The sequence below is a fragment of the Scomber scombrus genome, chromosome 14 (assembly GCF_963691925.1).
Source record: "Scomber scombrus chromosome 14, fScoSco1.1, whole genome shotgun sequence".
NCBI classification, from domain to species: Eukaryota; Metazoa; Chordata; class Actinopteri; order Scombriformes; family Scombridae; genus Scomber; species Scomber scombrus.
In genome coordinates this window covers 8513223-8530242 of record NC_084983.1, presented here as the reverse complement: position 1 = coordinate 8530242, position 17020 = coordinate 8513223, and the positions used below count along the sequence as shown (strand labels likewise).

Genomic DNA, 17020 nt, shown 5'->3' with positions numbered 1-17020 from the left:
GAGAGAGAGAGAGAGAGAGAGAGAGAGAGAGAGAGAGAGAGAGAGAGAGAGAGAGAGAGAGAGAGAGAGAGAGAGAGAGAGAGAGAGAGAGAGGAAATCAGTGCCAGATGGTGCATGGTCATATTAATGCACCTAAATTAAATATTCATAATGAAAAGGAAAGAGTTGAAACATATGAATTTCTGTTAGACTTGTTGTCTGCAAGAGTGACAATAAGTCTAACTTAACTTAACTTAAAGAAACATATGAATTTGGAATTAATAAAAACCCTGATGAGCTGTGACTCTTGATTCCTTCTTTTTAGAACATAAAAAAACTAGAGGGACTTTTTGAGGGCCACTTGAACATTTTCTTTCCTCTTGTAGAGCTTCAATATTAAGGAAACACGTTGGTGACACTTTACATTGAAAGAAACACGTTTGCTTTCCGGTATTATTGCGGCACATTTTGACTGTCTTGACGAATCTCACAGCTCCAGAGGCAGGGAAACACACCCGTCAGCAGCGCGCACTGGAGACAAAAAAAGCGCATCACGGACAAAGGAAATATGGGTGCGCTGGAGAGGATTCACCTCTGTCGGGTAACACGATGGATGAGCCGCTTCTGTTTCATTCACCCGGAGACCAATTAGCCCACCTTAATGAGGTGCTGGGATGCAAGATACTGCAAGCTAAAAAGGCGGAAGGCTGCGTTTAATCCGTCTGCGGATCCTATGAGCTTGCAATGGCTGTGGCGGGGATATGCAACCGGATAGGGAATAATGTGCCTTTTTATTTTGTGATATTTTCCTTATTTTGTGGCCTTTCATTTGGACAGTTGCGATATTCAATTACAGAAGAACTAGAAAATGGGGCACTGGTCGGTGATCTGGCGCATGACTTGGGGCTGGATATTCGAACGCTCTCCACCCGAAAAATTAAGGTAACGTCCAACAGCGGTAAACGCTATGTGATTGTCAACCCCAAAAATGGCAAATTACTTGTCAATGAAAGGATCGACAGGGAGGTACTGTGTGATTTATCCAGCACCTGCCTCATTAATCTGGATGTGCGGGTCGAAAACCCCACTGACGTGCACCATGTCGAGGTGGAGATTGTGGATGCCAATGATAATGAGCCGCAGTTTCCTAGAGACGAATACCAACTGGAAATCACAGAATCGGCGTTGCCAGGGTCTCGTTATCCAATTGAAAACGCTCAGGACCCAGACATAGGGTCCAATTCAGTTCGTATGTATCAGCTTAGCACAAACGACCATTTCGCGCTGGTATCTAACAAACCCTCCCTAAATACAAAGCACATCGAGCTTGTGCTCAAAAAGCCACTTGATCGTGAACAGACGCCTTACCACCAGTTAATTTTAAGTGCTGTTGATGGCGGGACACCAGAGAAAACAGGCACGGCCAAAATCAATGTGCGAGTCCTGGACTCCAATGACAATGTTCCCTTGTTCGACAGCTCAGTGTACAAGGTGAAACTGTTGGAAAATTCGCCCAAAAACACCCTGGTAATTAGATTGAATGCAACTGATCTGGATGAGGGCACAAATGGAGAGGTTTATTACTCTTTCAGCAGCTACACTCCAGAGAGAGTGAGGCAGATGTTCAGCATGGACACCAACACAGGAGAAATAAGAGTGAGGAGCAATGTTGACTATGAAGAAACCAACTCCTATGAGATGTACATCCAAGCAATGGACAAGGGCCCCGGGGCCGTGGCAGCACACTGTAAGGTCGTGGTAGAGGTGGTGGATGTGAATGACAACGTCCCTCAGATAGTGCTGTCATCCCTGTCTAGTCCTGTGAGGGAGGATGCCCGTGCAGACACAGTCGTGGCCCTCATTAGTGTTACTGATCGGGACTCTGGTGCTAACAAGCAGGTGAGCTTGGAGATACCAGCAGGCCTTCCTTTCAAGATCAAGTCATTCAGAAATTACTACACTCTGGTTACCTCAGCCTTCCTGGACCGTGAGACCACTGATGCCTACAATGTCACTCTGAGTGCCACAGATGGAGGGAACCCTCCCCTTTCTTCCCAGAAGACCATACAGGTGGATGTGGCTGATGTTAATGACAACCCACCGCGATTTGAACAGACTTCATATACTGTCTATGTGACTGAGAACAATGCCCCCGGGGCCTCATTGTGTACTGTGAAAGCTCAAGACGCAGACATCAAAGAGAACGCACGCATCACCTACACAGTGCTCAATGACAACAACCATGGCATCCCTGTCACCTCCTATGTGTCTGTGAAGGCCGATACAGGCGAGGCTTATGCCCTGCGAGCCTTTGACTATGAGTCACTGAGAGAGTTTCACTTCCAGGTCAAAGCCCAAGATGGGGGCATTCCTCCACTCAGCCGCGTCGCCACTGTCTACATCTATATAATGGATTCAAATGACCACGCACCACTGATAGTAAACCCTCCGGGTAACGGCACGCGCTCCTTGGAGACAGTACAAAAGAATGCAGAGCCTGGTGCCTTGGTGACCAAAGTGGTGGCATATGACGCAGATGCTGGTCCAAATGCCTGGCTGGTATACATGCTGGAAACAGCCACTGACCTGGACCTGTTCAAAGTGCATGAACATACAGGTGAGATTAGGACAACCCGGAGGATTCTGGAGGACAACTCCACCTCCTTTGCTCTAACAGTCTTGGTGAAGGATCACGGGCAGCCTGCTCTCTCCTCCACAGCCACCATCAATGTGGCTGTCATGGAGGTGCCACCCAAGGTGGTCCCTGACCCCAAGAGGATCATTCGACCTCACAGCACTCTGCTTTTCTCCAACGTGACCCTCTATTTGATTGTGGCTTTGAGTGCCACAACCTTTGTTTTCCTGGTCACTGTGGTGGTACTGGCCATTGTCCGCTGTCATGCATACTGCACCCAGCCTGGGTCCTGCTCCCCTTGTTGTGTGTCACAGAAGCCCCCTCCAGATGGTGGGAGCAGTAGCGTAAGTGCTGGTGGGGCAGGCAATGCTGGAGCCGGGGCACAACCTAATAACAATGTGATGCTTCGGAGAGACCTTAAAGTGGAGCCTCACTACATTGAAGTGCGTGGGAATGGCTCCCTAACAAAGACTTACTGCTACAAGACCTGTCTGACAGCCACCTCTGGCAGTGACACTTTCATGTTCTACAACACAGGACGTCCCATAAGTGGCACCTGGGGCAGCGGCGCTGACCGCTTCTTCACAAGTGGAAGTGGATTTGTACGCAGACTGAGTATGCCTGATGCCTCACTGCAACTCTGCCCAGAGGTGTGTCATTAATTTTTTATGTTTACCTTTTTCTGCATAGCTGGAAGGTCATGAATCATATTGTTTACACATTAGTGGCTTTAAATGAAACTTTATTTGGTTGCAAACAATATTAGATATGTTTAAGAACATATGCAAATGCAACATGACCTTTTTTTGCTGAACTAGTAGTGAACTAGTAGTAACCTTATTACTACTAGTTATTGCTGTCATACCTTTTGTTATTGTGTGGTATTTCATTTACTCAGTGTGATATCATTACTGTCTGTCAACTTTGATCACTTTCCTGTAATGAATTGCATCCTTGCAGGCTTCATTCTCTTTGTTCAGTTCTCACTTGTACTGTGCAGTCGTTCAGCCCAGCCCAGCTCAGCACTCACAGTGCATTAGTGTCAGTCCTGGTGCTTTTCAACAGCCCTGTGTTATTTCTGATGATTCAGAGATTTGTGTCTCAGTTTGAGGTTGTCATCACATCTACACTAAGAACAGGTCATGTAGTCTTACTTGTAGTGAGTAACACTGAACTGTTACACTGAAGCAGTTGGGGTTAATTGACTTGATCAAAGCCAAAACAAGACTAGTTTTCAAGGAGGACTTTCTTGTGTGCCTCTGACTATGGGTCATATTTGCACTGATTTACCTACAAGTAGTAATGATAATGTGATGAGACTAGGTATAGTTTGAGATTTTATCATAACAAAACTTCTTTCCCTGGTCTTCAAGGTTTCTCCACACTCCAATTTATACACAATTGTTTGAACCTTTACAATTATTCTAGATGAGTGAAGACAGATAATGATTTAATCTCTTGTGTGTCTTTATTACCAATTATTTAACTTCTCACACCTGCAAAGAACACTAACAGTCACACCTCCTAAAATATTAAAAAAGATACTTGCTGTTTCATTTGCATGATCGCCATCAAGAAGTCTGGCGTGTCTGCTTTCCCTTAGGCATACATGCACCATGTGTGCATTCCTGAAATTCTGATATCTTCATGTCTAGCAGTCATACATTTAGTTTGACTTTAAGCACAGATTTCCTGATATATATATAATCTGCTTTATGACTGAGAGGTTTGGCAGATTGATGGTACAAATATAGGAATGATATCATTTTAATGAAGATTTTTGAAGCAAAAGTTCCAAAGGGCTGTAGTTTACCTCCGAATGAATCTTTAAAAACTTCTCAGGTTGTCAGGTCACTAGCACATTAGATATACATTGAGAAAATCTCTGACCAAGACACGTGTAGCAGTGGCAATCAAATTAACATCCAGCCTCTGTTCCTCAGCCCTGCAAATTAGATTTAGTCAAAGAGGCTGGGTCCACCAGCAGAAAATACTCCCCTCTGAGTTGAACTGAAGAACATAATGTGCCATCTTTATCTGGGACACTTGCTACTGTCTGAGCAGGTCTGTATCTTAAACACAGCTTCTTTTTATTCAGTGCTCTCGAGGTCCAAGGATACAGCTCCCTTGATGTTAACAGTTTTCAGCATTCTCCATAATATAAATGCTCACTATTATTTCATGCAGTGCATGTGTGCAGTACCTATTCATGAAGAAAATAATTATGAGGGGGTCAGTCATAATTAATGGCCATGAAAGATTATCTCATTAAAAATATTACTTTACCCCTATGAGATTCATATGCTTCTTTGAACCTGGAGTCATAATCATCAGCAAAATGTGGCTATCATCAAAGGTAAATGAGTAGAAGTCTAAGCAGCCTTGACATATTGAACAGCTCTAGTCCAAAAACTGTAACTCACTCAACACTATTAACACTAGCAGGGTAATTTAAAATACATTTAGACATGTTGCCAGAAATAGATCTGTATTTGTCTGGCTGGTACAGAAAAAAAGACTACTCAGTGGTCATTTGCAGAATATTAATCATGCTTTGTCCTATACAAATTTCTACACATTTACAATGTTGCAACCTATGTTGCTTTTTCATATTGTGTCCAGTTTCCTTGTCATATTTGTGTAATATGATTGTCCTGAGGGTGCACATCCTTCATACTAGGCTAATACATACCAGAGGAATAGGATGTGGTTGCCCTGGCGATGATGGTTCTTGCTTATTGGTTTTTAAAGGCAATCATTTACCAGAAGGCTGTTGGGAGTTTCAAGCAGCTCAGAATCAGGTTCACAAGTAGCAGACAGATTTACTCCAGCTGCACACAAACACATACACATCGGTCTATAAAAACACCCCAGCACTCAGGGAATGGGCATAAATCTCCTGGCTCTCACATTTATAGAGCAGTGGAGTGAGAGACTGTCCAAAAAGTCATCAATATGGCTTTCAGTGAGCCACTGCCCTTTTTAAAGTCCTTTTGTGTGCGCTGGAGCGTCTGTGGATATCAATATGTATGCATGTCTGTGTGTGTGTGTGTGTGTGTGTGTGTGTGTGTGTGTGTGTGTGTGTGTGTGTGTGTGTGTGTGTGTGTGTGCGCTTGCAATGTGGACAACGGCTGCAGTGCTCCTATCACATCCAGAGCTGGGATGTGAATCATGATTAATTGATGAGACCATGGCCCAGCCAGGCTCTGCACTGTGTGAGATCAAACTAAACTCTGTGCTCTCTTCCCCCCCCCCTCTTGCCTCTCTCTCTCTCTCTCATCTTTTTTCCCCCTCTCTCCTCTCTCTCTCTCTACCTCTTGCTCGCTCAGCCAAAAGCCCCGAATGCTGACTGGCGATATTCTGCATCTTTGAGGGCAGGGATGCAGAGGTAAGCACTTTCCACCTTTAACTCTTTTGCAACTTTTGATCATCTAGAAAAAAATGTACATCTATTCATCCTAATCGCCATGTCTACATCCAGTCTACACTATCACTACAGTAACCCCTCATGTTGCTCTTTACCACATGCTGCAACATATGGCACTATATGTATTGACACATTAGACTCTGCACAGATACGAGCACCTCAGAATGACCTCTATTGAAAAAAAAAGATTTTTCTCAGACTCTGCAACACAACACTGCAGGTCAGTATCGGCCACTGTCAGAAATGACCGCTAGTGGCCTCTCGGCATCTGTTTGAACCTTAACCCCATCATCTTCCTTTGGGAAAAGCCATGTGCAGCTCCCATCAGTGGCACTCCTTCTCTGCAGTGTAATACTATATAGGTCATCTACATTCTGAGTGTCGCTTCCCACAGTGAAAGTCTTTAAGCAGGAAGCATGAAGGACAAATGAGCTGCCTATGACCTTTCTCTGATTATCTGATGCACAAGTACAACTGCCCTGCGTGCACACAAGTGTATGTGTGCGTTTCTCTGGGTATTTATATCTGTTTGTGCGAGTCTGTTGTGTATATCTGTTGTGCAAGGGGAGAAGTTGTGAACACAGACAGCCGAGGAAATTTTGGAATCCAGTCATCCTTATTAATTCACTGGGTGTTGTTGCATGCAATCTACCTCATGAGGTCTTCCCATCAAAATTCCAATAATAGATGTGGCTAATTCAGAAAGATCACTCACAATACACCAAATAATACAATAAAACAGGACTTAACTAGGCTATTAGAAACATTTGTACATGTGTACAAGTCTACATGTTGCAGTACTGAAATTAAAATCTACATCTGCCACTGAAGTCTTGTAATGATCAGGTTACAAAAATTGCATTAGCATATGTAATGAAATGCTCTGCTAATTTGATAAGAGGACAGCTGGAACTTCAGGGACTAATGAGTTTTTCCTCCTCATGCCTATCCTTTGTGCTGAATTCTGGTGATTTTATGCTAACAATGCTTACCGCTCGTTTTGTGCAGTCTTCTTCTCTAAGTTTGATTTAATTGGATATTAGTGTTAATTTCTATGGTGTGGAGGGTAATATAATGTGCATCATGTCATCGAGTCACTGAAACATGACATGGATTAGCATAAATCATCACTGCAATTTGCCGCTGCCATCTCTGAAATGGTTCATACAGTGGAGACAGAGATGCTCACATTAACAATTAAGCCCAACAGAGGCATGCTGTAATGTCCCTGACTTCACACAGCATGTAGCACCAACATCACTGACCCACATTCCTGGTGCATTCAGTCAATGTTGAAAACACCAGTCCTATCACATTCTTACACATTACACCAGCACCTTTGCTTATGTGAAGGCTTGAAACTTACACTGTTCAGAGTATACATGGCCATTTGAATTCATGGCAAATCCCTATTGAACAAGTGTGATGCAGTATGAGATATATGCTAGATGTGCTGCATTGCAGAGGGCCCAGTCAGGGAAGGTCCTTCTGTACAGTAAGCTCTATATTCATTATGAATGTATAGGAGGAAAAAACTCAGCCTATGTTGGAAACTGGTATGTTGAACACACCATCACATTGTGATTGTGATATTGTTGCAGTTCTGGTTCAAGCAACTTGCATCTATTTACCCATTTTCTATTTAATTTAGCACATACAAAAACACATTTATATAACCTAAATTCAACCTATTAAGATATAAGAATCCAGAGTTTATTTGGAAGTTTGTATTATTTTAAAGTGAAAATTTACTCGTTAGGATATTACATTAAAAACAAAAAAAAAGTATACTGCCAGGCATACAATCATTAATATGTATTTCTCAAGTTTTCAAACATACAACATGGAAGCTTTTTTACCCAGCAATGTTATTTTAATGTACCTTTTTTAAGTGAGGGTCAACAGAAGGTGATGGTGAACCCTGACACTGTAACTGTAATGAACTGTCTCTGTGTTGCTGTCTCTCAGTATGCTGACGTACCACCAGTTAAGTAGGAAAAGAGCTCAGAAAAGCACACCTGTGGGTTTTCACAACTAGGGAAAATAAAAATGATAAAAAAACATCTGAAGCCCCAAGAACTCCATCTTTGTGCCATCCTAAGAGGCTATGTTATAGCCTCTAAGGATGGGTGAATTCTTATTTATATTTCTCATACATTGGGCGTGGTAGTATTGCCCTACTTTTTATACACATAATTACCATACATTTAAATATAACTACATAACAAGATCAGCTGAAAATACTTACAGCATGCCATTAAAAACACTTAATATGTTATGTATCCCAATAGAGTATGTAAATAAATGGTATCCATAAAAATGGGCAAATGAAAAAACAACAAAAGAACAATTAATTGTATATATGTTGCTTTTTGGCTTGGCTCTAAAAAATTGAAGGTAGATCACACCAGATAAAACTTCTAATTTTTAAATGTGGCCTCATCCAGAAGGTAGTGGATTTCTATTAAGATGAATAATTGGTCTGCACCTGCCATACTGTGAGCTACCTACTATAACAGAAACCCAAGATGTGGGCACAGCACAAATCAAGCTTCCATACAACAGCAACAGCACAGAAACACATGTTGCCTATCTTTATAACTTCTTTGCATCTTCTTTTCTTCTTATCCTCTCTGCAATATTTAAAACCAGTGACAATCATGTCCAAATGTAGATACCGATGGACTTAAAGGTTGGATGATGGGAGGAACATGAATGAAGAAGTGAAACAAAATTTAAAACAACAGTAAAACCAATGCAACACAGGAGCTACTGACTCAAACTGAAGCTACTGTGGTGAAACTAAAGTGGCACCTCCTCCTTACATGTATCTACATAGATACATACAGCATGTTGACCCAATCACTTCACAGTGATGTTGACAGAGTGACACAGAGATGACTTCATTTAGGCTGGGGGCTACTAACACGGAAATGAAGATGGTAACCCCTGATATGATGAATGCAGTAAAAAGGATGCAGTGCCATTAAATAGTCAACCACAGTAAAGCATGTTATAAGATACCAACAGAAAAATGAACCTCTCAGAATTCTCTCTCAATACCCGCGTTCAAAGTCGGCCACCACCACCACCAACAATACAATGATGATGATGTTTCAACTTGACAGACACTTGATTATATCAGAGACATGAGATGATGACTACATCTGCTGCCATTACTCATATGTCATATGATAGTGTATGGTTCAGTGGTTCTTTCATCTGGTTCTCAGCAACCAGAAAACCACTGGTTTTGAATTAGATCATAAAACCAGTGGTCTGTTTACACACGTGACACCAGATTAAGACAACAGAACTTTCGGATTGCCAAAGCAGGAAAAGCACAGGTGTTTCTAGTTACTACTGATCCCATGAAAAAGTGATTAATACTGTTTGAATTTTTTGACACTGTAAGCAGTTTTTGTGTTGCATGATACATTATTTGAAAAAATCTATAATTATTTGAAGAAATTATGATTATCTAGAGGTCAAATTTCTGTTAAGCAATGAGTAAATATTTTTTAGATGTGTCCACTGACTTTGCTGAATGTGTTCTGCCTTTCAGTTCGGTCCACATGGAGGAGTCCTCTGTGATGCAGGGGGCCCAGGGGATGCTGGTCCAGAACTGGCCCACTGTGTCTAGCGCTGCTGGTGAGTGGAAGTCTAGTATTCAGGATGTTGAGCTGAAAAAGCACATTGAGTGTCACCTTCTGACAGAAAAGTGATATCAGTAAAAGTCAGCTGATTTTTCCCCTTTCTCTTGTAAATTTAATTTAGTTAGGATCATTTAAAATGGGCTACAACTCCAAGCTATTTGTTGAAGCTGCTATCTGTAATATTTTTTTCATATATCAGTTATGTTGTATACACCTGTGTAATGCAGCATAGTTAAGGTTAAAAAAACTAAAACAAACAGGAGCCAACAAATGTTACAGCCACTGAATACATTTACTCTAATGTGGGTTCCGTAAGGGAGACAGCATCAGTGTTACAGGATGAATACATGGTGACATTTAAAGTAAATACTTTTAATATAGGACTAAATCAACTAAACTGTATTCCTCCAGTTGTGGTACTAAATAAAGTTTGGGCACCTGGGCAGTGTAGGGGTAGAGTTTTTGTCCATGACCACAGCCACCGGAGGTTTGAATCTGAGTCCAGTTTCCAGGAATCTTGTTTGTGTGCCAGAAAACACCAGTGAGTATTCTCAACCTTGTCGCTGCAGTGATGGTTTTTGTTACTTCCTACAGATGAAAAGAAGCAACATGGAGTTTATAAATAGAATAAGATGTGGAAGCTATTAGGATATCTAAGAAAAACACAAATATCACATCCCAATCCCATCATTACACAGCAGGACAACACTGCCCATACAGTAGCATACCAAAAACGTCTGTGTCTGCAAGCATGCAGATAAATAATGGCAACCACAAATTAGTAATACATTTTTTGATGATCTATGCTCTACATTAGGGCTCATAAATACAAAATGATGCTGTGATAATGAGGCATGACAGCAATAAGGTTAATGTGGTGAGTTACCTTTTCATTGATTTGGCTTTCATTCATAATGGTAACACTATTAAATAAAGTGATTACAAATATAAAGCAAAATATTCCTAAAACTACCCAATAAGGTAGTGGTTCCCAGACTGGGATTCAGGACCCCAACAACGAATTGCTGGACTAATATAAGGGGTTGCAAGATGATAAAAAAAGTGTCTTTTTTCAAACTTTCCTCATATCTTTGATTTATTTATGGTCAATCACTGTATTTCCTCTCCAGAAGCCTCTAAAATGTATTCAAATAAAACAAAATAAGTCTACTGTATCTGTAATTGATAGACAATGCATTTTGTGACAAGGGGTCCCAGGTAGCCTTTGCTTTAAAGGGTCACAAGCCAAAAAGGTTGGGAACTATTGAGGGCAATAGGGCAAGTAACACAATTGGGAAGACAGTTATGGAGGGTGCACAAAAATGACAGAAAAACAATTCTCAACACACCAAAATTGCCATTACAGTCATTGATTTCATTAAATTCTCCATCTTTCTTTGGTTTAGATAACATGGTTTAACTGGGGACTCAACAGAATCTTTTCTTGAATATCTTCAAGATCTTGAATTCCAGCATAATGTTTAGCCGAGAAGCCAAAAGCCCGGGGCCCTCATGCAGAACCACAAATAAACAACTGTGTCCTCTCATGAAAGCAGCCGGCTGCACGAAGAGCCACAGATCCAAAAAGGCAACTGCTTTTAATTTGAAACCATTTTTCCTGAGTGGGTGGAAACACTGAAGATGTGTTGCAACACTACAAGTGTAAATACAGCTGGCCTCAGATATGACCTGTGCTTCATCATTTACAGTAACACTGGCTCAGAACTATTGACTGAGGAAATTCGGGTAGAAAAGCACAGAAAAATCTTGTGCAGCTTTTGTTGGCTGACTTTTTAGGTTTTTAAGCAGTGCTTTGAACATTGTGAGCTGTTCCCTCTGTCCTTCAGCCCTGCTTCCATTCATTGATTTTCTGTCAAGCAGCAAGAATTAGAACATAGGTAGAGACTTGAGGGTGGAGGGTACCATCACAGCCCATCACTCAGTGAGTCAGTGACAGAATATGTCTTACTGTCTGTCACTAGACATGAGCTGTACCAGTCTCTTCATGCCAGTTTTCAGAGGATTTTTTTCAGAGGAGATGGAAAGATGCCTCTCTGGTCATGCAAATACACAAATACTATCTTTAAGAGCGCACAGCGAACTGCAGACTTATCAGGAGTGCATTGTTGCATTAGGAAATCATTTGTTAGGAGTGGCTCAGTGCTGAGGCACAGCCATGTACTGGATTGCAGGTTGATCCTCTTTACTATGCATCAAGAGGTGGAGCCGTTTTTGTGACACATTTTCATGTCTGCAGTGGATTGTTATAATGATGAAGTTGTCCAGTATGCTGTGATGCATCTAAATGCGGCACCCTCAAAAGCTGCGTTTATGTAAGTGACCCATGGCACAGATGAGGAGACATTTGTCTAATGCCAGAGGGCGAGAGAAGCTATTATCAGTAATAAGAGAGTGCAATGCACAAAAAGAGAGCTCCAGTAACATTAAAAGCAATTTTGGAAAGGAAGAGCAGAGGAAACGTACAGGGGGATGGAGAGAGAGAGAGAAAAAAAAAAACGAGGTGTGGGGGGATGGAGAAAGAGAAAGGTTAAGAGGATTGGCAGGTTCCTGCAGTAGTGTTGTTGCTAGGGAACGCCATGTGACCTGTTGCCTGGCAACACTGTCTAACTGAGAGATTGCTGCAGCAGCCGCACCCTCCATCGGCAGGGAGTGGGCGAAGGCAGTTTCCATGGCAACCAGTCATATCTCTGAATGGAAGATTTAGCGACAGAAAAAAATGAAGGAGTAGGGAGCAGACAAGGGAAGGGGGACTCAGCAAGGACAGGTATAAAGAAGAAAGAGAGGGTTCTCGTTAAATGAGAGGAAATAGTGTAGAAAAGTATGGTTTACTTCGACGCAGAATTCATCTGATGTGCCGCATATATTAAACACAAGCGCTACACAACTGTCAGATTTGTGCATGTGTTACAAAGCACCGGAGGGATTCATTTTAGATTGAATCTTGAACTAGACAGGAAATAACAGCCTACTTTAAATGTAGGACACCAGGTTACAATTTAAGGCATCCAACACCCACATATCGACATCAGGTGTCATGGCAACCTCCTCACAAGGAGCTATACTGACCTGCTTACCAGCACTTGCACACATAATCCATTTTAGATGTGTGCTTGCTGTGAAATATAGGCTAATATGAAGCAATGGCAGAGTTACAAATAATCCTCCGTGTTAGACAAACAGTTGCACGGAGGAAGCAAAGCTCTTCGAAGTTGCGCAGAATTCTCCAAGCTGTGACATGACCCGTTCGTTATGAATATATTTTTCACACATGCAAGCAGTAATATCTCTGATTAATACCTGGGCCAGGATTCTAATTAACAATGTCAGGGGTTTGGATTTGTCACAGCTAGTGAAAAAAAGCCCAGGGATGTCCCAAGACTCATAGACAATATTCACTTGATTAGTGCTACACAACCACTTGACATTTTAGCTCAGTTCCATAGGAATATGAACTGCCCAAGCCCCATCAGGTGTACATAAGCTGGAACAGCCAACTTCACAGCTGTGATGTTACTATTTCCTTGCTGCAGGAACCAAGCAGTTACAGCATAGTGCAGTTTGCAGTGTTCAATCAATCAATGCACACATGCCTTACTCTATTTTGGAAGCTTTTTATAAAGGATAGGGACACATTTTTCTATATTCTACCATGAAGAATTGTGCAATACGTACCTAAGTAAGTAACCAAGAACCACTGTAGTTAGACATATATTTGAAGACATTGTGTCCACACATGCATCTGATCAACATCTACAAAATATAGATAAACCTAAAATATGAAAAAAACCCTAAAAAGTCTCTTTTTGGAATTCTTGTTATCTATCAACATCAACGCAAAACATAATATCTACTAAAGTATTCTCAAACTCTTATGACAGAGCATCAAATCACCTTCTTAGCAGTATCAAGTAACAGGAAATACTGTGTCAGTTATATAAAATGGAAGTGCTTTGTGTGCAGTAATGCAATGCACTGTATTACTGTCTCAATGTGCCTCTATCCACATTCTGCCTCACAGTATTTGCACATCTCCCTTAACTCACCGGCTGTCTATTCAGTTTATTTTTAAGCATGTTTGTCCTCCTCCACACGAGAAGAAGCAATCTTCCTTCCCTAACCATTGATAGCAATTGAATGGGACTTATTTCAAATACCAGAGCCTCTTCCTTTGGTTTTAATACCCAGATTAAATACAGACAGACACACCACGCCATCAGATGTCATAATCCTCAAACACAGATGAGCACTGCAGTATTACAGAGCTAACTCTTCTAATGGTAAGATGGAATGATATCCTCTGATACTCATTAAACCAGCTAAATTAAATACTGTCGGTCAATTAGCTGCAATTGGCTCTTTAAAAAAAAAAAGTATGTTAAATTTGTTGTATTATTTTGCGTAGTCGAACCAGATTTGAAATGCTTTGTTTGTTACTCTGGTTCAGCACATGCTAATTTCATTATTTAATCCAGTTCAAAATGAATCCACCCATTTTTTTGGAAGCAGAAAACAAATTATTTATGTGTATCCGTGTTCATGTGTTCTTGAAACAATGGAATGTTGTTGCTACAGTATGTTACTCCATGCTACAACGTCTCACCCCTTCTGCTTTATTAAAAAAAAAAAGATTCTTTATGTTGTAATATTAGCATGAATTAATATAATGATAGTAATCATGGCTCAATAATATATGAAGTGTCTCTGTGAAAGGTGTCCAGTGCTCTATGTATGCTCTTTGTAGGTGTGGTTAATGCAGGGCTATGTATTGACCAGTGTTTTAGTGTCTATTACAGCTACTTTAATTATAGTCCAGTTTATTCTTCTACTTAATGAACTCATTGCAGGAGCTCAGTGGGACACTGTGTGTATGGACATCATGCGTATTATCAAAGTATTGTACATCCCAGTGGGACAGTGTTGGATGAGCACTCCAGCAATGTCATAAATAGCCTACAAAGAAAATCAAACAGAATCTTTTTGCAAAGGACTGTGTTTGAACTAAATAAAATCCAGACTGAAAGTAGGTCAGCGCAGAGGGAACTGGTGTGGGCCTGAGAGCACCGTGTCTGCAAAACCCGCCCACCCCCATCTTTCTTATTGCTTCTCTCTCTCTCTCGCTCTCGCTCTCGCTCTCGCTCTCTCTCTCTCTCTCTCTCTCTCTCTCTGTCTCTCTCACTCCCCTTTCCTTTCTCTCTTCAGCCCATCTAATCTACTCGCTCCTTTTCATTCTGGCATCTTTGACCTTTTGACCTGAATAACTATGTCTTATTTTAACTACATATTAATCTATCTATATATAGATCCCTTCCTCCGACATTATTTTTTCTTTTTTTAGAATCTTTTTTTCCCCAAATTGCTATCTAGCTTCCTCTCTCTGTCCATGCTTGTGCACACTAATATTTGAATCCCAGTCTCTGGCCTCTTAATGAGAGTAGGATTATGGCCCTGGCATCATCCAAATACAAATACAAGTCACATTGCCAAGTTAAACATCCCTGTGGTATAAAGGTTAGTCCCCACTAGTGTTCCCTCCCGGGGTCTCGGCTGAATTGCTGTCCTGAAAATATCCACTCCCCGTGGCTATTGCTCCATTATCAGGCTGTTGCTCTGCTTGCTGTTGCTTGATTTTGTTTATTTGTTTCCTCAGTCAAATTTATGAACAACTTAGTCTAAATGTGAAATTCTGAGTTGTTTTTCTGTTGTTGTCATACCTGTATAGATGGAGAGGGTGGTGGAGAGCTATCTCCCCCGGTGGGCGCTGGAGTCGACAGCAACAGCTGGCACTTCAGATACGGTGCCGGACAAAGCTACGGCCCTCCTCAGCCTCAGCTCCTGAAGCCCGGTGAGATTCCTCCTGAAGCCTTCATCATCCCCGGATCCCCAGCCATCATTTCTATCCGCCATGATGGAGGCCCCGTGGATGACAAAGGTGACTTCATAAGCTTTGGCAAGAAGGAGGAGGCCAAGAAGAAAAAAAAGAAGAAGAAGGACAAGAAGGACAAGAAGGATAAAGGAAAGGATGATGGAGACGATTAGAGGAGAAAAGGGTGACTTCAAAACAGAGCTATCAACAAACTATCATCCCAATTACAGAGCCAGAAAAAAAAGCCAATTGCATATTGTAGAACAGAAACAGAGGGAGCCCTCTTGCACCATATTTGCATAGACACTGTACAGTGGCCAAACCCTCATTAGACCAGGCCTGGCTCCCCACACCATGCGAACTTGCTAAACAAATGTTACTCTCTCCTTCTTGGCTCATTAGGCCTATAACTATGGCCTATAAAAGTCTAAAGTTTATGGTAAACACATGTCTTCATCTAAAGGCTGGACCAAATTCAAACAGAAAGGATTTTATTGGATTAGATTTGCCTTTCTGTGATTTACTGCCCACCTAGTTTGTATAATGAAAACAAAAACACCTGAAAAGGTGTACTATATGTATCTGACCATTGTCAGCTGAGGCTGCTGTGTTGGCATCTCAGTCCTTCTTTTTGGCTCACCTGCTTGGAAGTGAAGTGGAAGCCAAACTAAAGAAAATGAAACAGATGCATTTGTCTTCAATATTATTGAGGCCTTGTAGAAATTCAGAAAATGTGGTCTTTTGTATAAAAAAAAAAGAAAAATGAAAAATTAACAACATACAGTATATGTATCATGAGATTAACACCAGAGACAAGCTGGACCACACTCGTATGAAGAGCTCTGTTTCATTGTAACATAGCACATTGTCGAGGCTGAGGACCTGGACTGGGTTGCACCAACTATGCGCAAGTTTGTTCCCAGGTTAGGTTGTAAAGTAATGGCTTCATAACTGCTAGTTCATTTGCAATTAGAAAGTTATTGAATTCAATTGTATCATGGTTTAGTAAGGGGGCAGGAACCTATGACTGTAGCTAATTATAACATTCAGATTTAAGATGAGTAGCCTGTCAGTAATGACAATCTTGCTGATGGGTACAAAAAACATGGATTCATAGTTGACTAGATTGGCATAAATTACGATTGATAATTGATACGATTGGATTGACGCTTAAAGGACAAGTCATGTATACGACACTGCTGACCATTTACCAAATGATACCATTGAGAATTTTAAATCCCAGGCCACCATTGTTTGAGAAATCCACCAAAATGAACACAGCGTCTGCTTTTATTGTTATCAAAGTTACATTTTCATCACATGACAATGTTGCTCAAGTGCTGATTCATTTGAAAACTGCACTGAAATATCACAATAACATTACTGCAGCAAAGCTTAACGCAGACATGATGATTACATATGTCAAACAATTCTAGGCA

General features: G+C 41.2%; 1 protein-coding gene across 1 annotated transcript; it reads left to right on the top strand.

Moving 5' to 3' along the window:
- The first annotated feature begins 593 nt into the window (after nt 1-593).
- Nucleotides 594-16181, top strand: LOC133994344 (protocadherin alpha-C2-like). Its single transcript, XM_062433593.1, has 4 exons — nt 594-3264; nt 5944-6002; nt 9607-9692; nt 15438-16181. The coding sequence occupies exons 1-4, from the start codon at nt 724-726 to the stop codon at nt 15752-15754; spliced, it is 3003 nt and encodes a 1000-aa protein (XP_062289577.1). The 5' UTR covers nt 594-723; the 3' UTR covers nt 15755-16181.
- The last annotated feature ends 839 nt before the right edge of the window (nt 16182-17020 follow it).